Source organism: Meles meles, chromosome 1 (genome assembly GCF_922984935.1).
Source record: "Meles meles chromosome 1, mMelMel3.1 paternal haplotype, whole genome shotgun sequence".
In the NCBI taxonomy this organism is placed as follows: Eukaryota; Metazoa; Chordata; class Mammalia; order Carnivora; family Mustelidae; genus Meles; species Meles meles.
This window is the reverse complement of record NC_060066.1, coordinates 109,627,777-109,650,281: the sequence shown is the minus strand read 5'-3', so window position 1 is coordinate 109,650,281 and position 22,505 is coordinate 109,627,777. Positions and strand designations below refer to the sequence as shown.

General features: G+C 55.4%; 1 protein-coding gene across 8 annotated transcripts; it reads left to right on the top strand.

Annotated features, from left to right (window-relative positions):
- Nucleotides 1–9,674: 9,674 nt before the first annotated feature.
- On the top strand, nt 9,675–20,703 carry ADAMTSL4 (ADAMTS like 4). Of its 8 annotated transcripts, none has more exons than XM_046001289.1 (19): nt 9,676–9,930; nt 12,269–12,375; nt 12,464–12,507; nt 12,688–12,745; nt 13,041–13,396; nt 13,621–14,281; nt 14,533–14,635; nt 15,380–15,516; nt 15,878–16,082; nt 16,324–16,496; nt 16,649–16,760; nt 16,864–17,049; nt 17,235–17,364; nt 17,814–18,018; nt 18,291–18,467; nt 18,750–18,956; nt 19,069–19,248; nt 19,544–19,688; nt 19,833–20,703. In XM_046001289.1, the coding sequence occupies exons 3-19, from the start codon at nt 12,488–12,490 to the stop codon at nt 19,967–19,969; spliced, it is 3,192 nt and encodes a 1,063-aa protein (XP_045857245.1). In that variant the 5' UTR covers nt 9,676–9,930; nt 12,269–12,375; nt 12,464–12,487; the 3' UTR covers nt 19,970–20,703. The 8 variants fall into 8 exon arrangements, with proteins under 8 accessions (XP_045857208.1, XP_045857245.1, XP_045857229.1 ...); XM_046001273.1 differs by having other exon boundaries at nt 12,688–12,763; XM_046001252.1 differs by lacking the exon at nt 12,269–12,375 and having other exon boundaries at nt 9,675–10,307.
- Nucleotides 20,704–22,505: the final 1,802 nt, after the last annotated feature.

The window sequence follows — 22,505 nt, the reverse complement described above, 5'->3', positions numbered from 1 at the left end:
CCAGGCAAATGGAAGCTGAGATGGGGCTGTTTTTCTCGAATTCTCTCCAACATCTCGGCTTGGATAAGCTTTGCCTGCCCACAAATAGGTCTGGCCGGGCCTTCAGGACCCAGCTGTTCTCAGCCATCAGCCAGGGGTAGGAACCAGCCCCCCTTGGGTATTCTGATCCCCGGTAATCCGGGGCCACGAGTCAGGGAGTGGAGTCAGTCGCTGATGAAAGGTCCCTGGCAGGATGCAGAGCAGGCTAGGGCCTCCTGGTTCACACTTGAGGAGGGTACGAGGGTGGCTGTGTGCAGGTCAGTTAAACCCCAGAGCTCCTGTCCTGCTGCGGAACAACTGAGACCTTTCCACACCTTTCTCCTGAGGCCTCTGGACCACATGGGGAACCGGCACAGCCACTTCTACTCGCAAAGCCAAACAGAATTTTACTGCCCCTTCTTCTAACTCTAGAATAAGTACACAATAACATCAACCAGTATTTTGTGGGGAGTCACTGTGGCGGGGCCTGATTCAGTGAAGACTCCATGTGTATCACCTCCCTAAAAATCCCGCAGAACCTTTAGGTGGCGGCACAGGGAGGTCCCCGAGGCCCACAGCCAACCAGGGAGCTGCGATGTGAACCCAGGCAGCCTGGGCACACTGTGCTGGGAGCTTGTCGCAAATGAAAACAAAGTGATCTGCAGAAGGACCCCACAACCTCGCACCAAATGGGATCCAGTCCTCAGCCCGGTAGCCAGAGACCGAAAGCACGGGTCCTTGATGGTTCCACACACAGAGCTCGGAGTGTGCAGGGTGGGGCGCCTACCAGCTTGGAGTCAGGGCCCCTAGCGTTCCCCACCTGCCCTGTGCTCCGTGACCTTGTGGCCCAGGGCAGCTCACAAGCTCCTGGGCCCTTCCTTCTCTGAAATAAGGGGATAGCCTGTACTTCTCCCGCCTTCCAGGCTCCCAAAGACTGCTAATCACTTTGGATGATGGTGTCCATCAGTCTGTCCTACAGGGGTGCTTGGAGCTGGAAATCCTGGCTGACCCTCCAAACCTCTTCCCTACCTTGGGCACGGGGCAGGTGTGTGGGAGGTGCCCGGCTGGGAGGCTGGAGACTGGAGGGAGGCCTGGCTGCTTGGCTTAGTGCTTGGCGTCTCGTGCTTCATTTTTCTCATCTGATACATGGACTATCTACCAGCGCGCCCTCACTTTATAAGGTTTGGGCGATGAATCTGAAAACCCTGTGGAGACTTTGAGGCCCAGGACGAGTTCACAAATTTGGGGGTGTGGTGTGTCCCTTAGCCTCTCCCTGCTGGCGTTTCCCAGCCTCTGAGGCGGGACAGAATGCAGGGAGAGGACAGAGGTGGAACTGGGCATCACCAACCCTCCATCCCCTGCCTCTGGCCAGTGGCCTCCAGTGGCAGGGGACCCTTCCCACGGGTGGAAGAAAGCAAGACATCAGGTGTGAGAGCCTTCCAGCGGCCAGGTCGAGGCACAGACACCGAGGAGGGCTGAGGAGGAGCTCAGATATGTTTTCCTCCTGACACCCGCCCTGGAGCTCATTCCTCAAGGCTTGGAAGGAAGAGTCTCAGGGCCCAGACAAGGCAACTCAGTCGTCAAACATAGTCACCGCTTGGGCACTAGGTACCCGAGACAGGAGAAAAAGCAAGCTGCAAACTGCCCAAGGCAGAAGGCCTGCTGCCCATGTTAGGACCGCAGGGGCGCGGAGCCCGCTGGACGTGGGGACAGGGAGCGAGTGGCCCAGGGAGGCCAGAGCGGGAAGGCCCTGGAGCCTGGTCGAAGTCCACACCGACCAGGTGGCCGCTGAGCAGGGACCAGGAAGGGCAGTGGTCACCTGAGAGCCCTGGAAATCCCCTGGGGACAGTGGCACCTCCGACTCCAGGTGCACCTGTGCATCTGTGGGTGGGGGAGCCCTGGGGCCGTGGGAGCTCAGTTGCCTCCCGCCCGCAGCAAACCTCCACCCTCCTGGCTCTGCCTTTCTGTCCTCAACATGTTCAGCCTCCCCTCCTGTTATGCGACACCTGCTGGCCCCATGCACCCTTCTCTCCTCCCAGAGTGCTTCCGCCAGCCACTCTCCAAGCTCACTCACCGCATGGGGCAAACACTTCCTTCTTGGCATGTGTCCCCAGTTCTTTTCTACGAATGTCTCTGTGGCCATTTCGAAAACTTTTGCTAAGGTTTCCCCTCCACGTGCGCCACACACAAGAGGTGACTGAGAGCTGGCCCTGCAGGGGAAACCCAGAAGTCTAAAGCAAAGCTCCCGCCCTGAGCAACGGAGAAGCCAGTTACTGACGCAGTGAGTGCGCTTGCGGTCCGCGGGGAGCCGCAGGGACTAGCAGAGCCGGGTGCCGCTGGAGGGAGAGAAGTCAGGCCAGACCAGCACGGGCTCCCTGAGAGAGGTGCCAGTGGAGCTGACCTTGAAGAAGGTTGGGTGTGAGGAAGGGGAAGGCGAGAAGGCATTCTGTGGAGGCTGTGATCACAGAGAGTGTCAGGCTTCTGCATTGATCATCCGTGTAGGAGGCCAGGGGAACTTCATTAGGTGATGGCCACGAAAAGAACGAGAACACATAAGGATGCGAAGGCCAGAAAGTCAGTCTCTGGGCTCAGAGCCCTGGATTTCATATCTGTGAAATGACCTGAGGTCTAACTCTGGGTTTGCCAGGAACTGCCACAAGTGCTTCATCTGTAAAACGAAGGACTGGGCAAAATGTCTCTAACGTTCCACACTATTCTAGAGCAAGGAGAGAAAGGACTCAGGTGACTCTAGGCTTCCGAAGAACCGTCCCAACAACAGGAGGTGAGAAATCAGGAGAGGAATCAGGTTTGGGGAGAAGACTTCAGTTTTAAGTAAACGGGCTGGACCCCATCATGACCCTGCCTTCCACTGGGTTCTCGATCACGGGCACAGGCTGACTGGGTCTGTCCCACTGCGTCCCCTTCTCTGGGAGCGTGACCCCGGTGGCAGGAAGGTCACAGCAAGGAAGAGGAACTGGCCTTTGCTCTGGGAGATCTGTCAGCTTCTCCCTCGGTGAATAAACACCTCTGTCGTCACCCACACGGTCTTTCTGGAAGAGGAGCCGATGCTGCGGAGTGCTTAAAGGCTGGGGTGGGATCCTCTAAAGGGACAGTTGAGTTTCCATAATCTCAGGGTAAGGGAAGCTTGAGCAATAAATTGTTGGGAAGTAAATTGAAATGTGGTTCCTTCATGTCCAGGTTCCTGCACCCACGTGAGTACCTGGTTCACAGGCAAACCTCCGGTGACTGGTTCAGATGGGGGCCTCACGCTTGGGCGTGCCACAACCCCTCGGGAACAGGATACCCCAGGCTGGGGACTCGGTTCCTGTGATTTAATAATCCCCGCAGGCGGTTGTCATTAGCACCTAGGTGAGAGGCTCCCTGGCCTGGAGACAGCTGCCTTGGCCAGGGGTTGGGACCAGGAGAGGGATGGATGGAGATGGTCCTGGGAGACAAGGAGTTGGCTCAGAGAGACTGAGCTGGGGCTTGGGGATGGGGTGGATGTTCCAAGCGTCGAGGGGAGGGAGGGCAGAGGGCACTCCAGGCAGGCAAGGAGACACATAAGCCCTGGCTGAGGGGCTCAGCCTGTTTGGCAGGGGGTGAAGCTGGAGAGGCAGGCTGCGGTCACAGAGTAAAGCTCTGAATGCCAAGCTCAGAGCCAGACTAGATCCTGAAGCTGCCAAGAGCAGGGAAGGCTGTGAGCAGAGAGGGGAGACCATCTCCAGCACCAGGCGCAGACGTGGCCCTTATTTGTCCACTCAGGGCCCTTGAAGTCCCCGAATGAGCTGTGGCCTGTGGTCAGAGGGCAAGCCCACACTACCTCCTGCCTCGACTCGCCTTGCCTTCACATCATGCCCGGACACTTCTATTTCTGACCTCAAGGCCTTGGTATGTATGAAATTCTTGCCTCTCCTTTGGCAGCCCTGCCCGCCTCTCTGGCCACAGTTTTGAGTTTGTACCCTTATTCTTACCCTTTTATGTCTGCCTTTCTTGGGCCTTCAGCACAATCTGTCAAGATTAATTTGACACCAAACTGGCTTTCTCTAGGAAGAGGAAAGGCAGGGAAACTTCTAGGCACGAGAGCAAAATTCATGTCATGTGGGAAGAATTACCGTGGCCCCTTTCTTAAGGCAGTTAGAGTCTTCTGTGTCCAGTGACAATCCGTTGGAGAAAGAAGCCATTTCTTGAGGCCCAGGTAAGTAGGAATATGGATTCTGGCCCATAGAATCTGGTGCTCCGCTGGCCCTTCCCTGTTTTGTTCTGTAACTGCGAACGAGACACCTTCCTCAAACCATGAATAGGACCTCCATCACTTCCAGAACGTGCTTTCTCTGTTTACCGCTGCTCTGCTTGGAAAATTCTTAATTTACTTCTGGAATTAGGTGTGGGGTGGGACATTGGGTCCAAGTTATCACATGGACCTTTATTCTCTCATAGGAGCCTCTCTGGGCTGGGAAGATAGGTTTCTGTCACCTTCCTTACTGGGGACAACATGCACTATTTCCTGCTTTTAATTCACATCTGCAGTTGATCTTGGAATTGGTCACAGTACTCTGTGTGGCCAGGACACTAAGTGCACTTCCAGACTCAAGAACAAAACAATAGGTTGCTCTGTTTTCTCAGAATGCTTGGAGTCCTGAAGCCTGGTCCCCACCACCACTAGGCAGTGCCTGCCCTTCTTTCTGTGACTCAGCCCTTCTGCCCAGAGCATCTCTGCCCTGGGTTCAGCAGCCCACAGCATCTCACGCTCTGGTCCAGGAGCCCCAAGGCAACAAGGAGCCTGCCAAGGAGCTCAGTCCTGGTGGTGGCTCTGCAGCGAGAGGTCTTAGTGAGGAAGACAACTTCTGCCCCGACAGCAATATCACTTTTTTCCCCAGTCCCTGGCACAGAGGCTGCCCCCAACCCCTGCCCTCCCGCCATCTCAAGCTGCTGTGAGAACACACGAATATGTCACTTTATCTCTGTTAAGTCCTTGCTGCGTCATGCTGGGCTCCGGGACTCCCCTGGGCAGAGAACTCGGGGCCTCTCAACAGAACAGCTTGTAAGTCTTCACACAGGGCAGAATCTTGATCTATGTGGCACGTCAGCTGGAAAACAATTTGAACAGCATCGTTAACCATAACACTGACCACTTTTTCTACAGGACTCTGAGCTCTCACACACATGCTATCATCTTTATTTTGGTTTTTACAATAACCTACAAAGTAGAGAAGCTGGGCACTGTTGTTATTCCATTTTTAGAGATGACAAAGCTGAGGCTGAGCATGCCTGAGGCCACGCAGGCCCCCAAATGGCAAAAAAAGGAACTGGAGTCTGGATTGGTGCCAGTTCTCCAGCACTTCATCTCTTCAGGACCCAGTGCCGAGTATTACCAGCTCGCAGTGGCAGCAACAGCTTGGACCACCGTGGGCTCCCCAGGGCCTGGTAGCAGCAAGGACATGTGGATACTTTTGAATGTTTGCTAAGATCCTAATGACAAGGCTAGGTGGGAGCTTGCATCAGAGGGACAGGTGCTGGTCAGTCCTTCCTATCCCTGGAGACAGGTACCATTTTATTAAACCTGTTAAATTGGTTGTGTGGAGACTATCACAGAGGATATGGCCTGAGAAATCTTCCAACTTAGCAGACAATGAATATCCACAAACATCTTGGAGGACTGATCCAGAAGCCCTAGCTTTATGGCCATGTCTCAAACACATATGGAAGAAGATATGCATATGAGCCCAAACCACTTAACACGGTTGTCAAAGTACCGACAATATTATAAACCTAATGGCTGCCAAGGTTCTGTCCAATCAATTTACTCAATTCCACTGACATTTGCTGAGTGTGTCCAGTCTGTAGAATGCCGAAGAACAGACAGACACGTGCTCAGGGAAGTACTGAGGAAAAGTCTGTCACCAAGGACCCAGGACCTGCCTGAGGGGCACTATTAAATTGAAATATGGAACTCAAATTGAGAAGAATTCTGACTTTGGGAGTTTCTGACATTTAATGTCTCCAGAGCAGTGACTAGGAAACCAGAGCGTCCCATTGTGTCTTGGTCCTCTTAGCAAACAGGTCACATTCTGTTTCTGCATCATTTTATGACCCTAGAGCCCCTGGAGCCATGCTAGGACAAGACAGCCATCAGAGCTAGAATGTGGCCAGAGCTAAGATGGTGCTCCCTATTTCTCATTCATGGGCTCATCCCATAAGCTTTTATTAAATGCCTGCTATGTGCAGGGTGAGGTGCCCAGTGGTCCCACCCACCGGGTTCCTTGCAGGGAAAAGGTCACAATCGGCTGTTTTAATAACCTGTGGGAACTGAGCTAAATGGGCCAAGGCAAAGCCTAATGGTCAGAAGAATGGCCTCAGTGAAAGAAAACAGCATGAACCAATGTGACAGGACACTGGGAATCAACAGCTGGAGACCAGCCTGGTGTGTAGCGATTGGGAAAAGAGCGGCTCTTCTGGAACAAAGGAGTTGAGCAAACCATGATTCCAAGAGGCAGAAAAGCCAACACCAGGCTTTCTGAAAATGGTTGCTGTGACCACAAACCAAAAGACAGATGGTTTCATACGGGTTCCTGGGCCCCACCTGGGCACAGCAACATTATCTGGAATAAGGACAATGTCTCACAGGAAACATTAGTTAAAAATTTTACTTAATTCAACACACAACTCCCTTAATCTACTACCAGAAAAAAAAAAAAGATTTAGCCAACTCAGCTAAATTTCTAAAAAATCTGTACGTACCTACGTACATACATATACAGAAAATAGCTTCGACCTGTGAGATTTGGGGCAGAGTACTGCATTTCTCTTTGTGTTGTTCTTTGCAGATCTGTTAAGATGAGCACCGTGCACAGAGTAAGTGCTGTACGCATACATGTTAGCTCTATTTTCATTAAACTGCTGTGTTAAGTTCAAAGTCAGACGAATACTCAGCCTGTCCCCCTCTTTTTCTTTTATCTGTCCTATCTCTACAGATGCTTTTGGGTGAACATCTAATTTTTGAAAAACACTTCTTTTTATCCTCGAGGCAGTGTCCACAGATTTAATCTGGTACTTCACAAGTTGCTGAGCCATAGGAAATTCTTTCCTTTGCACGATATTTTCAGACCACCGAGTCACAGGAGGTGCCAGCTGTAGTAAATCTTGTGGGCTCTTCAGGCCACAGCCACTTCTTAATGGAAAGGACTCTTTCTGACCTTCAGTTCATGGCAGTTGCAAATGTCAAAGGCAGACATTTTCCCTCCTCTCCCAGGCTCCCTCCCGCTCAGTGGCACCCTCCAGTTCTGCAGTTTGCCTCCTCTTTGATAAATGAATGCTGATGGGATGTCATTCCCTGAAATGACACTGAAAGGTCCCCTACCTAAAATATCTTCCTCTGGCCCTGTGGGCTGGGTGTTTCGTCACCTGCATTGTGCTCTAAGCTCTGAGCAAAGGGGCTTCCCCTCCAAATCCAGGACTATAAATATGTCTCTGGGTTAGGACAGTATCATCAACAGTCCCTAGATAAACTAGGCCTCCTGGAAGGGCAGCATTAACCCATTATCTCCTCAAGCTCTTTAGGAACACATGACCATTGCTAAAGATGTTTTAAGGAGAGGCACAAATTCAAGGCTTGTAGACAAATCTGATCAATAGTCATGTTTTGTGGAGTGTACTTACTGTCTTAAGATTTTTTTAAGTGACTTTTCGGTATTTTCAAACCAGGGTATAACTTCTCCTGAAAAAACAAAAACAAAATACAGAAGCTCTAGCAACATGGTCTTGAATCCCCAGAAAATCACAGCAGTCTCTAGTGTCCCCAGTCGGCTTACGTACCTGCCCACAGGCCTCTGAGCTGGGGTGAAAAGTTGGGAGAGCCGGCCTGGGCACCTGGGACTCATTTGTTCTGTAACATTCCAATTCAAATATTTATTTTAACCCTACAAATACAGGGGGGGGAAAAAAGCACAAATACAAAGTATGAAAAAATAGAGATGATACAAAGTAGTCTAAACAGTCCTTGTCTGGAAAGAATGTAAGGATTTATTGAGAAAACAAAATATGCATGCTGAGTTTCAAATAAGGAAACAATTCGTACATTTTAAAAGCACATTATATTTTCCCTTTCCTCATCTTTTCCAGATAACATTTATTTTTGTTGAGTTCAAGTGTTTAGTTCCCCATGGCTAGCTGTCTCCAACTAGACCCAGCTCCTTGAGGCCATAGACTGTCTGCTGTGTCCTCAGCACCAAGTGCAAAAAGGTGCTTTCCAATCCTTAGGTGTGGGCGCCTGGGACCCTGTGATTTTGTGGGATGTAAGAGATTGTTTCTGGAACTTCTATTTTTATGTTTTTCTTTAAAAAAAAAAAAAAGATTTTATTTATTTATTTATTTATTTTTTACCAGAGAGAGATAGAGAGAGAGGGAACACAAGCAGGGGGAGTGGGAGAGGAGAAGCAGGCTTCCCACCAAGCAGGGAGACCCATGTGGGTCCGGATCCAAAGACACTCCCCCTCCCCAAATCATGACCTGAGTGGAAGGCAGATGCTTAACGACTGAGCCACCCAGGAGCCCCCATGTTTTTGTTTTTCAAGAGAAGCTATGAAATATCTGGTTTTAAAATATTGAAAAGTCAATGTAAAAAACAAAAGTTTGAAAATACTGAGCACCTGGGTGGTGCAGTCCACTAAGCTTTAGTGTCGGTTTCTGCTCAGATCAGGATCTCAGGGTCCTGAGATCCAACCCAGAGTCCTGGTTCTGCACTCAGCACAAACTGCTTGAGTTTTTTTCTCCCTCTCCTGGCCCTCCCACTAGTGCTGTCTGTACGTCTCTCTCTCTCTGAAATAAATGAATAAATCTAAAAGAAGAAAGAGAAGAAAATACTGAGTAGACCTAACAATGCACAACTGTGGTTCACGAGTAGATGGCAATTAAAATTTTTAAATAGTAGTCAGCCATTTTGTAGAAATTATTGCTTTATTAACATAACTAATAACTAATAGATAATGCTCCTGGGTGAAAATTCAAACAGTATATAGGCTATGGACTAAAAAGCAAAAGCCTATTTTTTCCTCCGCAGGTGTTGCCACCCATTCCGGGTTTGGGGTGCATTCCTCCAGCTACGGATGGACAGACATATCTGCAACTTTGTCATATTTATCAGATTAGTCCCATTTTACAGATGGGGAAACTGCAGCACAGAAAGGTGGAAGTCTTCATCTAAGATCACAGAGCTGCTCCTGGAGGGAGCCAAGATTCAAATCCAGATCCTCTGACTCACATGTCAGCACATTCTTTCTGCTACGCCCCCTGTGTAGAATTTTGTGGATAAAGAAACCGAGGCTCACGGAGGTCTCCGAGCTGTCACACCACACAGCTCGCAGCCCAGTCCCAAGAGGCAGGGGTAACCGGGCTCTCAGGGAGGCGAGTGCAGGGACACTCGCTGGCCCCGGGTACCACGGCTCATCCCGCCACAGCGCGCAGACCCTCCCTGCGCGGGGCTCGCCCACGCTGCTCCGCGCCCCTTGCGCAGCCCGCGCCGACCTGCTCGGGAAGCGGGGGTCCCGGAGTCCCGAGGCCCGGCCGGGCCCAGCGCACGGGCCCAGCGACGGCTGCCCCCGCAGTGGGTAGGGACCTCCTTGGCTCCGCCCGAGCCGTGGTCCGGCGCCCGGCACGCGGGGGTGGTCGAGGCCCGCAGCCCTAGGGTGGGTGGCCCAGACAAGGAAGGGGTGGGGGGCCGCGGAGAGGCGCGGGCTGGGCGCGTGGCGGGCGGGGCGCCGGCGGGCGGGGGCGGGCGCGGGGGCGGAGCCGCGGCCAGAGGCGGCCGTGTCCCGAGCCCGGCTGAGGGGCCGGAGTGGCCGCCGCGGAGTCAGGCTGCCTCCAGGGAGCGCCCGGGCACAGAAGGGTTAACGGGCCACCGGGGCCCGCGCAGAGCAGGTACAGACCCCGCCCGGACCCCTGGCCCCGGCCGCCCTCTCTCCCGGGTCCCGTTAGAGCCCCTGCCGTGCGCCCCCGCGTAGCCCCAGCTCCCCGCGTCGTGCCCCAGCCGCGACCCCGGCCCCAGCTCTGTAGCCTCGGAAGATCTTCCAGTTCCTGGGGTCGAATTCCTGGGGAGGGGGTTTCGGATCCTGTGGAACTCTGGCCCCATCACCCGGGCGGAGAATCAGCCAAAATTCCTACTAAGTCACGGAGTAAAGTTGGAAAACATACCCAGGACCTCCTCGCACGCGCCGGCGCCTCCTGCCCTCCTCCTCTAGGAGGGTGCTCCTTCGAGGATGTGTGCCCCTGTCACTCCCGTAAATCCAGGAGCTGGGGTAAGGGACGCTGGGAGGGTTGCGGAGGGGTGCCCTTGATCTGGCAGAGCCTGATGACTGGAAAGGAAGGACACCTGTTTGGATGGTCCTCCAAGACCCATGAATGGAGGGCACAGTTAGGACCAAGGAGTTCTGACCCAGGGCAGGGACTCTCCAGCCAGCCCTGAAACACGCTGTCCCACCCTCTCCCCTGAAGCAGCAGCCCATTTTCCAGAAGTGGGTCCCTCTGGGGTTGAAGGGGTTAGCCCTGCCCAGGTCTGTCCTCCTTGATCCTCACTGGCCGGTGTGGAGGTGTAGCCAGGAGGGGCCCAGGTTTGTCCAGACCAGTGTCCCGCCTGCCACAGGGATGACCACTTTTGACCTTTCCTTTCCTCACCCTGGGCAGTGAGACACACCAGATGAGGAACATGAAAAGGGGTGAGGAGCACAAATGTGTGTCTGTTTCTGCAGTGGAGGGGGTGTCGGTCCCCTGCCCAGCTGTGCAGGGGGTGGGGTAGGACTTTTCCAGAGAGGGAGCCAGGCCTGGCCAGGGCTCCAGGAGTTCACGTCACCCCCACCCCCCACCCCTCACTTCTCCAGGGAACTGCCAAAGCCAAACCCAGCTCAGGACAGGATTATGTGTACTGGGTAGACCCATAAAGAGAGAGACAGCAAGATAGAGATGGGGTGGGGGTGGGGGGCTGAGGGGGACAGAGAGAAGCAGAGCCTGAGAGGGAGTGGAGAGGGTACCCAGCAGTAGAGAAGGGGCAGACAGTGACCATCACCCCCATCTCTCCTCTTTGACCTCAAGCAACAGGGCCAGGGAGAGAGCTGAACTTGGGTGGACCATTGGCCCTTCTCTGGAGCCCCTACGCCCCTATCCGGGTGGAGTTGCTGACCTCAGTGGCTAGCCCAGCCAGGGGAAGGAGCAGCCATCAGCAACCCCTTCCCAACCCGAAACAGCTGAGGTGACCCTGGACATTCAGGCTCAGCCTCTGCAAACCCCCCCTCAAACTTCTAGGTCTTGGGGGTCTCGGGGAGGGGAGTAGGACTGAGAGCGTTGCTACCCCCAAGTACATTCCTGCCCTTCCCTCTGTCATTTTCCTGCCCCTAAGCTGGCCCACCTTGGCATTAGCTCCTTGGATTCCTCCCCCGGGTGCCTTTCAGATCCAACAGAAACTTTTTTTTTTTTCCTGGAAAGCAGAACTAAGAGCGGGTTGAGGAGTGGGGGTGGGAAGGGCTCGTATTGAGCAGCAAGGGGCTGGAGAGGACTGGGGAAGCGGTGGCTTTGAGACCAGGCTAGGGTTCCAAGCTCCACTTCCCTGATGATGAAAGCTAGACTTCAGGATGGACTTCCTGGCTCCTCAGGATGATAGGACTATGACTGGGGAGCATCTCTCCTTCCCAGGTTCCCCCAGCCCATCATCACGGGGCCTGAAATAAGCCCTCACTGAACCAGTGCTGAGGGACGCTGGTCCCTAGAGGGAGATTAAATAAAATGGGAAAATCACCTGGTTTTCTAAGAGATTAAAGCATCAGCCCATTTAGTTTATCTCTTGGCTAGAAAGTGTTTGAGGCCAGCAGAGATGTGCCACGGGCTTCCAGAAGGAGCCTAGTTAAAATAAAACAGAAGAAAAGGCTGGGAGGCAAGTAAGAACAGGAAACCTCAAGGGACTTCTTAACTCCTCAGAGTGGGTATCTGCTGTCCTCACCCATGCCTCCCTCAACTGTCCAGGACCTCTGGAAGGGTAAGAGGCAAACCAGATTAAAAAAATCATCTTAAGGAAGACACGTGTGCATGTGTGGCCTGAGCTGGCCTGGAAATAGTCCCTAGTTGAGAGGAGGGAGGAGGGAGGAGCTGAGAAGTTACTGCAGGCTGAGGGGAGGGGACTGTGCCACAGTAGGGAGGCTGAGGTCAGACCCCCACCCTCTAGCCTTAGCGGACAGGAAAGGGCAGCATTCTTTCCCGCTATCACCCTTAGGGTCATAAAGGGGTGGGCCAGTCTTCCCCCACCCCTCCATCCTCACTCGGAGATGTCCTTCTGAGGAGCCATCCCTGCCAACCCCTGGCTTTCTGGAGCCTGGAGAGGTAAACACCAGGCTTCTGTCCCCACAGAGCGCGCCCCTCCACACCCAGATGCCTGAGTAGTGTGTTTACTTCCGATCCCCTCTCCCAGGCCCAGGGCATCGAGGGAGAAGCGATGGAGAGGTGGGCGGGCAGGTAAGTGTGGGCTGCCGGCGGAGGGGCGCCTCTGTCTCTGCAAGTGAGGGAAAGGCCCTTACTGGGCTGGGCAGGGGCAAGTGATGAGAAGCATCTGCTTTCTGAGAAGCTGGCATCAGGATGTGGGGAGCCTGCTGAGGGAGAGGGGGTGTCATAACACCTTCTCTGGCTGGTTTGCAGGCCTCAGTTGTGTCTGATGCTGCTTCTGTCCCTCCCTGAGCTCTGCCTGGATCAGGAGGTGCGCCAGGGACCAGAGGTTGTGATCCTGTCATCCTCCCTAGCACCCACCCCACTTCCCCAGGCCGGGCGTCCTGTTTTCTGCAGCTTCTGATAAAACATGGCGCCTTTCACATTTGCCTTCCCCCCCTCACCCCCCACTAACTCCTTGCCAAATAATATCAAGTCTCACCTCTGCTACTGACTGTGACCTTGGACCAGTAACAACTGCCCCCACCCTCAGGTCCTGGACTAGATACCCTGTACAGTTCTCTCGAAAATCCTTCTAATTTTGTCTGACCTTTTTGTCCACATAGGTGTTGTCTGGACACTCTCTTCAGACACCCCCCGAGGAGGGTCAGGGCCCTGAGGGTGTCTGGGGTCCTTGGGAGCAGTGGGCCTCTTGCTCCCAGCCCTGTGGAGTTGGGGTACAACGCAGGAGCCGGACGTGTCAGCTCCCTACAGCTCAACTCTACCAGGGCCTGCCCTTCCCACCCCGGCCCCCAAGACATCCAGAAGCCCTGCTCCCCCGGGGTCAGAGTCCCAGACCTCAGACTTCCCGAGAAACCCTCCCCCTGTACAGGCCACAGCCTCGGGGAAGAGGTGGCCCACGTCGAGGTCCTGCTTCCCAACTAGGGAGAACAGAAACCCGGGAGATTCCAGGAGCTCGGCGGTAAGGGGCGGGGCTTCGAGGGGGAGGGCGGAGCCTTTCTGTGAGGGGCGGGGCTTCGGTGGAGGGCGGGAACCTTGTTTGAGGGGCGGGGCTTAGGGAACGGAGGAAAGGGAGCAAAGGATGCATGGCTTAGGGAGGCTTATCTTCGGTGCTAGGAAGTAGGCTGGGGAGGCAGGGCTTGAGTCGTCCAGAGCTCTGACCCCATGTCTGCTACACGTTCTCAGGTCCCGTGTTCGAGACCCCATCAAGCCAGGAATGTTTGGTTACGGGAGAGTGCCCTTTGCTTTGCCACTGCATCGTAACCGCAGGCACCCCCGGAGACTGCCCAGAGCTGAGACCTCCCAGACCTCAGATCTTCCATCCCTGACTCCAAGAACAGAACCATTCTCCACAAACCACACAGCTCAAATTCAGCTCCCTCCTCCAGAACTTTCTGCCCGCCCCCCACACCCCCCAGCAGAACCCCCAAGCCCTGAAACTACTCAGACAGAAGTGCCTGTCCCCACGCAGCCCCACCCCAAAGCCCAGGCCTCTGGCACAGAGCCCTCCTCATCCATCCCCTACCCAGAAGAAAGTAGCTCCTTCCATGTGTCCCCTCAGCCAAGAATGCCAGATTCTCAGGGTTCGGCCAGTCTCCAGGTGGCTGAGAGATACCCTAATCCTTTCCTTTCTGTCCCTCGGGGCAGAAGCCACCAGGAGCACTGGAAACCTGGGGGAAATCTTCATGGGTCCCTCATGGAGCCTGCCCCCCACTATCCAGATGGCTGGTTGCCTCTGCTGAGTGATGGCCCCCACTCCAGTTCGCTGTGGAGCCTCTTTGCTCCCAATAGCCCTGTGCCGAGGTGTTCTGGGGAGAGTGAGCAGCTGAGAGCCTGCAGCCAAGCGGTGAGTTCTTCCTTGGACCATCCCCTCCCCAAGCTTGCACTTCTGCTTCCCTGGCCCTAAGTCTGGGTCAGTCCTCAGCTTGTCAGATCTGGACCTGAGGGTGAAGGGCCTTGGCATTTGACCTCCTCAGGGTAGGGGCCTTGTAGCTCTTCCACAGACCTGATCTCCCCTCCCACACTCCCAAATCCAGCCCTGACCCATACCCCCATTTTCCTCCCCAGCTTTGACTCCTCTGTATCCCCCCACCTCAGCCCTGCCCCCCTGAGCAGCCAGACCCCCGGGCCCTGCAGTGTGCAGCCTTTGACTCCCAGGAGTTCATGGGCCAGCTCTACCAATGGGAGCCCTTTACCGAAGGTGAGGTTTCCAGCCCCCCTCCACCCCCCGCCCCGGGAAGATGAGCTGGCTTCAGACTGGGGGATGTTGGGGAGAGGGAGACACCAGCCCCTCTATTTCTCTTCTGTAGGCTCTTGCATTTCTCCTCTGTGTAATACTTTCTTTCTTATTTCTCAGGGTTGGGGTGAAGAGACAGCACAGGCCGGGAAAGGGGAGTGGGTTTCTGACAGGGCCCAGCTGTCAGATGGTGAGGGATAACCCCGAAGAGGGATCAGGCTGGGAGAGGGAGTATACAGAGGTGCCCTTTGGCTGCCTTCCTCCGGGAAGAAGTCCATCCCAGGAGGTGGACCTGACAGGTCCACAGGGCATGGTCAGAGATATCCTGTCTGGTGATGACATCAGAGTGGGGGTGTACTGTGGGCCCCAGCTAATGCTAGACCACTTGCTCCCAAGTTACTGTCCACTTAATTTTCAGCCTGTGTCAACCCAATGCCAAGAAACCCCTTCATGAGCTCACGTAATCATAGGTTTCGGGTATCTGTTCTCTCTCACGACTCACAACCCCTTTGCTGATCTCAGTGACCTCAACTGACCTGACTCAGTTTTTGTATGACCCTCAAAGCAACCTTTCAGAATATAGAATTGTTTTTTTCCCTCCATCCATGGCGATGTAGGCGAGCTCAGGATGTCCTATAGCCAAGATGGGACCTTTGTCAGCCTCCCAGCCGGGACCCCAGCTAACCACTCTCCCACCCTGTTTCTTAGTTCAGGGTTCCCAGCGCTGTGAACTGAACTGCCGTCCCCGTGGCTTCCGTTTCTACGTCCGTCACACGGAAAAGGTCCAGGATGGGACCCTGTGTCAGCCTGGAGCACTAGATATCTGCGTGGCTGGACGCTGTCTGGTGAGAGAGGATGGAGTGTGTGTGTGTATGTATGCACACACGCGCACACACACGTGGGCATGCTCACAGTCTCCTTAGTCATCATCACAGAAACAAAACCCCAGGCTGATACTGCAAAAAGGAAAGTTCTCACCTACCCAGCTGGAGATGAGAGCAGAGCCAGAAGTGAATTGTAGAAGGAACCCTTCAGTCACGTGCATGCTTCTCTGAGGCTGGCTGGGGATGATGGGCTGGCACAGGAACACCTTCTCTGTCACAGTGTAAAGATTGAGATGCAGGGTGAGCTGGAGGGTCCCGAGAGGACCAGGCCGGGGTGCGGCGGGGTCTGGCTTCAGGAAGCCCCTGCCTCACTCTCCCCCAGAGCCCCGGCTGTGATGGGATCCTCGGCTCTGGCAGACATCCAGATGGCTGTGGGGTCTGTGGAGGGGATGATTCCACCTGCCACCTCGTCTCAGGGAACCTCACAGATCGAGGGGGCCCTCTGGGCTATCAGAAGATCCTGTCAATTCCTGCCGGAGCCACGCAACTCCAGATTGCCCAGCTCCGGCCCAGCTCCAACTATCTCGGTGAGCTCTCCAGATTCTCCGAGTCTTGGGTCCCTGTTCTATTCCTGGTCTCTTGGTTCAGCCCTCCACAACCCCACTGAGCTCAGGAAATGGGCCAAGCAGAGAGAAGTCAGGGGCTCCTTCCCTTGCTTAGGTGGGAGGAAGCCGAGAGGGTGCGGGGTACCAAGGGCTCTGGGTGGCTAAGGTGGGTGTAGGAGGAGGACATTATGACCGACTCCGTGCCCTGACTTCCAATCTTCAGCCCTTCGAGGCCCTGGGGGCCAGTCCATCATCAATGGAAACTGGGCCGTGGATCCCCCTGGGTCCTACACAGCCAGTGGGACTGTCTTCCTGTATAACCGGCCTTCACGAGAGGAGGGCAAGGGGGAGAGTCTATCAGCCAAAGGTCCTACGACCCAGCCTGTGGATGTCTACGTGAGCTTGGGGCCTGGGAAAGCTGGACTGCTGGAGAGGGGGGACTTTCCCTCTGGGAGCAAAGCTGTGGGGCACAAGATTGGCGGAGAAGGCTAGCAGTATGCCCCCCCTGCCTCCTCCCCCAGACAATTCATTATCTTCTCTCTTCCCAGGTGATCTTTCAGGAGGAGAACCCAGGCATTTTTTATCAGTATATTATCTCCTCAGTTCTTCCAGACCTTGGGAGCACCACCCCAGAGCCCCACTTCCCCCAACTCCAGCCAGGTGAGACTCTGCTCCCCAGACCTCGGAGGTGGGGAGGGACTGCCAGGGGAGCTTCAGGGCAGTGGCAGGTATTTGATTTGCCTACTAAACTGTCCCTGCACAGAGATTTTGAGGGTGGAGCCCCCACCCGCTTCGATGCCCCGCCCTGCCCGGACCCCAGGCACCCTCCAGCGTCAGGTGCGGATCCCCCAGATGCATGCTCCACTCCATCCCAGGACACCCCTGGGGTCTCCAGCTGGATACTGGAAGCGAGTGGGACACTCGGAGTGCTCAGCATCCTGCGGAAAAGGTGAGACCTCATGCACCAGCCTGTATTCCTGGCACCCTTAGCTCACATCCCTGACTTGGCACTCCTGATCCCACACCCTGGACTGTGGTCCTTGCCTTGACTCTGTAACAAGTCAGATCCCAGCATCTGGGACCCCACTGAGCTCTGAGCCATCCTGCCTGTGGCTTCCCTCTCATCCCCTTCAGGTGTTTGGCGCCCTGTCTTCCTCTGCATTTCTCGTGAGTCAGGGGAGGAGCTGGATGAACACAGCTGTGCCATGGGCGCCAGGCCCCCAGCCCCCCTGGAGCCCTGCCATGGTCCTCCATGCCCCCCATAGTGAGTACGGCCCACAGGGAGGGCTAGGGTCTTAGAAGCACGAGAGCTTTCCCAGGCAGACACATCCACACCGCCGTAGGATCTCACCCTGGGCGGCTCAGATCATGATCTCAGGATCCTGGGATCGAGTCCCGCATCTGCCTCCCTGCTCAGCGGGGAGCCTGCTTCTCCCTTGGCCTCTGCCTGCCCCTTCCCCTCCTTATGCGCAAACACTCTCTTTCTCTCAAATAAATAAATAAATAAAATCTTTTAAAAAAGAGAAAGACTTACATTCCCTAGACAGGAAGAAAACCTGGCTGCCCGAGCCCCACAAGGGACGTCAGACTCAAAGTGATGAAAACTCCCCCTCCCCTCTGCGGGTCCCCCCCAGCCCACTCGTGGCAGCTGCACCCATCTCTGTTTCCCTGCTCTGTGTCTCTGCCTATTCCGCACCTGCCGTGTGCGCGCAGCTGGGAGGCAGGCGAGTGGACGTCCTGCAGCCGCTCCTGTGGCCCCGGCACCCAGCACCGCCAGCTGCGCTGCCGCCAGGAGTTTGGGGGTGGTGGCTCCTCGGTGCCTCCCGAGCGCTGTGGACACCTCCCCCGGCCCAATGCCACCCAGTCCTGTCAGCTGCGCCTCTGTGGCCACTGGGAGGTTCGCTCCCCCTGGAGCCAGGTGAGTGGGACCTGGCAGGGAGGCTGCTAGGTGAGGAAGGAACCTCCTGAGAAGCTCCCATCTATAAACCCAATTAAGACCCTGGACAGGGGTTGGGGGCCCAGAGCCACCAGCCTGCCCCTCAGCCCATAAAGCCATGGAACCGCTCAGTCAGGGGTCAGAGGCAGATCCTGGTTCAGAGGCCGTGGAGCTGGGGGCCCAGGGAGGGGGCTTGCCGGGGGTGTCGGGGAGGGGGAAGTCTGGGAATCTTTCAGAGGCTCTCCACCCCTCAGTGCTCAGTGCGGTGCGGGCGGGGCCAGAGGAGCCGGCAGGTCCGCTGTGTGGGGAGCAACGGTGATGAAGTGAGCGAGAAGGAGTGTGCGTCGGGCCCTCCGCGGCCCCCCAGCAGAGAGGCCTGTGACATGGGGCCCTGTACCACAGCCTGGTTCCACAGCGACTGGAGCTCCAAGGTGGGCCCTGCACCCCTCCTCCGAGTCGTGCGTCCCTGGTGCCCCTAACCTAAGATCTTTCCAACACGTTTCCGTATGCATATACTCAGCAAGCCCTATCATGGGCTAGATGCCACTGGTACTGGGAACTGCGAGATGAGTGAGGAAGAACTCGCATTAGGGTCCTCAGCCCCCAGGACAGGTTCTGCTTAGTTGGCTGGTACCCGGGCCCTCCCTAACTTTGGGGATCCAGGATGCATCACCCTCAGCCCACCCCCCCCCAATCCATCACCTTCTCAACAGTGCTCAGCGGAGTGTGGGACAGGAATCCAGCGACGGTCTGTGGTCTGCCTTGGGAGTGGGGAGTCCCGTGGGGTGGGCCAGGAGGAAGCAGGAGCTGGGACCACTGAACAGAGCTGTGCACTGGGAAGCCGTCCCCCGGACATGCGTGCCTGCAGCTTGGGACCCTGTGAGATGACGTGGTGCTGGTACACGGGGCCCTGGGCCGAGGTGAGTGAAAAGCCTGGGACAGGGCTGTCCATCAGTGGGAGTCCCTGTGGGCTGGCAGGAGTCACACCAGTTCTCCCTTCCTCTTGCATACCCTCCCCTTCCTCTGCATCAGTGCTCCTCAGAATGTGGCTCTGGCACACAGCGTAGAGACATCATCTGTGTATCCAAACTGGGTACGGAGTTCAACGTGACTTCTCCCAGCAACTGCTCCCACCTGCCTAGGCCCCCTGCCCTGCAGCCCTGTCAGGGGCAGGACTGCCAGGACCGATGGTTTTCTACGCCCTGGAGTCCGGTGAGTGCCTGGCCCCCTTGTCCTACTAAGCGCAGACTTCCAGGGAAGGGGAGGCTCCCCTCATGGCATCCCCACTGTGTCCTAGGACGAGGCCAGCTGCAGTCATTGTCCCATCTCCATGTAGACATGGAGGACAGGTGGGCCCCGTCCATGTGGGATTTCATAATGTTCCAGGAGAGGCCTCCCTCTCCCACCCCCCACATGTACACACTACTTTCAGAGAAGGAGGTGGCCTGGGGGTCAGGAGGAACCTGGGTCATAACAAAGGTCTGATTTGATAGCGGGGTGTCCGCAGTGCTCTCGCTCCTGCCAGGGGGGTATTCAGACGAGGGAGGTCCAGTGTTTGACCACCAACCAGACCCTCAGCGTCCGATGCCCTCCTCACCTGCGGCCCTCCAGGAAACGACCTTGTAACAGCCAGCCCTGCAGCCAGCGCCCCGGTAAAGAGCCCTTCCCCCCCAACCCCCCAAACAGTGGAGTTAACTGAAGTATGGGAGGGATGAGAGAGGACCAGTGGGGGTGGGCACTGCACCTCCAGAGGGAAGGGTCTGGGTGATGTGCCCACTGGCCTCCTCTGTCCCCAGATGATCAATGCAAGGACAGCTCTCCACATTGCCCCCTGGTGGTACAGGCCCGTCTCTGCGTCTATCCCTACTACACAGCCACCTGTTGCCGCTCTTGTGCCCATGTCCTGGAGCGTTCTTCCCCAGAGCCTGCCTGAAATGGGTACAGGAGACCCTCTCCTCATGGTTTCCTCATGCCACCATCAGTCACCCACCCATCAGCTCACTCTACTCTCTGGCTCTCTGGCCTGCCCTAGTCTCATCAGGGATGCCGCCTAGGGTGGTTGGAGGTGGCAAAGACAACTGCCAAGATATGTGGCTGGGTGTGTGTGTGTGTGTGTGGTGTGATGTTCTGTGTGCACATGTGCACCCCATGTGTATCGGGGGCCTGCATGGACGGATGTGCTCATACACATATTATTTTTCAAAAAAAGAAGTGAAACAGACTGAAGAGGAGTGGAGAGTGGACAATGCCTGTTTCCCTGAGACTTTTCTAGGCTGAGAGGAAAGCAAGTTTGCAGCTCCTTAGTAATCCAAACTGCCTAGCACCTGGTCTCCCCATCAACCCGACTTTTTGCCCTAAACTTCAGTTCTCATGTTCAGGCCTCACCTCTTCTAAAGCACCATTTACCATCTGACCCCTTCTCCCCACACTTAGTCTCTCCATCCCTACCTCTCAGAATCAGCTAGGGATGGGAATCAGCCACTGCCAGTCCTGCCTTACCCCAGGAAGAGAGACTACCTCCCCAGAGCAGGGACCAGCTGGGCAGAGGATGGAAAAAAGACAAAAATAGAACAAGACACCCTAGCCCCTGCTCCTACTCCGCACCTCTGAAAATGGTTCCCCCCCAGAACTAATTTATTTTTTATTAAAGATGATTATGACAAATGAGAAACAGGCTCTTTATTGTCCTGATGGGGACCCATCCACGTGGGCCACCTAAACAAGCAGTGTGAGGTCAGAATGAGGGTTGGGAAGGGGGACTAGTATCTATAGCTCAGGCGGAGAGAGTCTGGGCCCAGAAAGTGTGTTAAGTGAGCCCCAAACCTGGGAGAGGATCCTGGCCAACCATAGGCCCTGCAGGTTGGCCATCGAACACTAGAGGTCACCACTTCTCCCACTTTAGGTATGGAGTTGGGAGCTTGGTTCCAGCGCTGAGGAAAAACTGCATGGCCTGTGCTGGGTTTCTCCATAGATTGAGTCTTTCTGTAAAGTCTCTTCAAATCCAGTAGCCCTGCCTTCAGTCTGGGGCTGAGCTGAATAGCAGTTGGCTTTGCGGGGATCTTTTCTCCTGTTCTCTTTCTTTCCTGCCTGCTTCCCCCATCTTTTCTGCCCTCACCCATTTCCGCATTAAGCTCTCGGTTTATTGCTTTTGCTAGGGTGGGGGAAAGGAAGTGACTTCTGCCCCCTCCCTGCTTCCCTCTGCGGAAAGGACCGGAGGAGGAGGAGCCTGGCCTGGCCTAGCTCTAGGGGACTTAGGGCGGGGTCGAGGGTGGAGCCAAGGCAGTACTGGATGTCCTGCCAGAGACACATTCTTCAGAGATGTATCATGCTAGTCTCCCTTCCTGCGGTCTTGTCATTGCTCAAGGTAAATAGCTTGCTAGAGGTGGTATGACAGCGGGCAGCTTTTTCCACAGTACGGACCTCTGCAATTCTGAGGTCTGAGTTCCAGGTCTCTGCTTCTGGAAGCCGGATTTCCTGGGGGTCCCTGTGTCTAGGAGAGGAAGGGGGGCAGTGCAACAGAATCAGATTCATCCCCATTGGAAGCATCCCTCCCCCAGCTCTGCATCTCTGCTCTGACCAAGTAAGGCCATTAATAAAGGCCTGTGAAAACAGTTGAACTCTGACGACCATTTCCTTGAACACAGTAAGGCCCTGTGAAGGATACCAGAGTTGCCCAAGGATAGAAGATTTCTACTCTAGCAGCAGACTGGGGTCATGCTGTTGCCTGGCGACTTAGACTTCTCCTGGGTTGGAAGTGGCTGAGAAGGAAGACTTTGGGCAACATCTTGGGAGGAAAATGGATGAGGAAGGAGGCCAAGGGAGTGGAGGGAGAGGAAAATGAAACTGACTCACCCTGGGGGAAGGAGTGAGGAAAAGGGCAAGTGCAGTCTCAGTGTCTCTGTTCTGCCTTAAGAGGAGCTATTAGACATGTTCTTCTGTCTCTGGGTGAACCTGTAAGGGGATCAGAGATGTGGGTGATCAGGGACATGGGATCTGTCCCAGCCCAGTAGATACAGAGGGCAGAAGGCGGAGTCCCAAGACTGAGGGGGGGGGTGGCAGTGACTAGCTGGGACCCTCCCAGCGATTCCTGGAAGCTGCAGCCTGGGCGGTGGCCCCAGCTCAGCTGACTTCTCCGAAGTGCCCCTCCCTCTTAGGGCCTCTCAGGGCTGTTGCTGGGCAGGTTTGGAGTTTGGCCTGAGTCTAAGAACCAATCACAGGTGGGGATCGCAGCCGCAGCCCCTCTTAGGGCACCCCCAGCTTCAGCACCTCCTTGGTCTTTGTGGCTGTCCCTGAGCTCCCTGACAGCCACCAGCCTTTGCCTTCTTAGAGTATGGGCTTTTGTTTGAGGGGTTGCCCCCTCCCCTTTCATTTTAAAGCTGGGATTCAGTGCAGCCCCTAAAGGTTTTTTCCTCTGGTCATGAAGTCAGTATGGGGTCAGTGTGGAAGCTTTCAGGAAGGGGACTCTGACC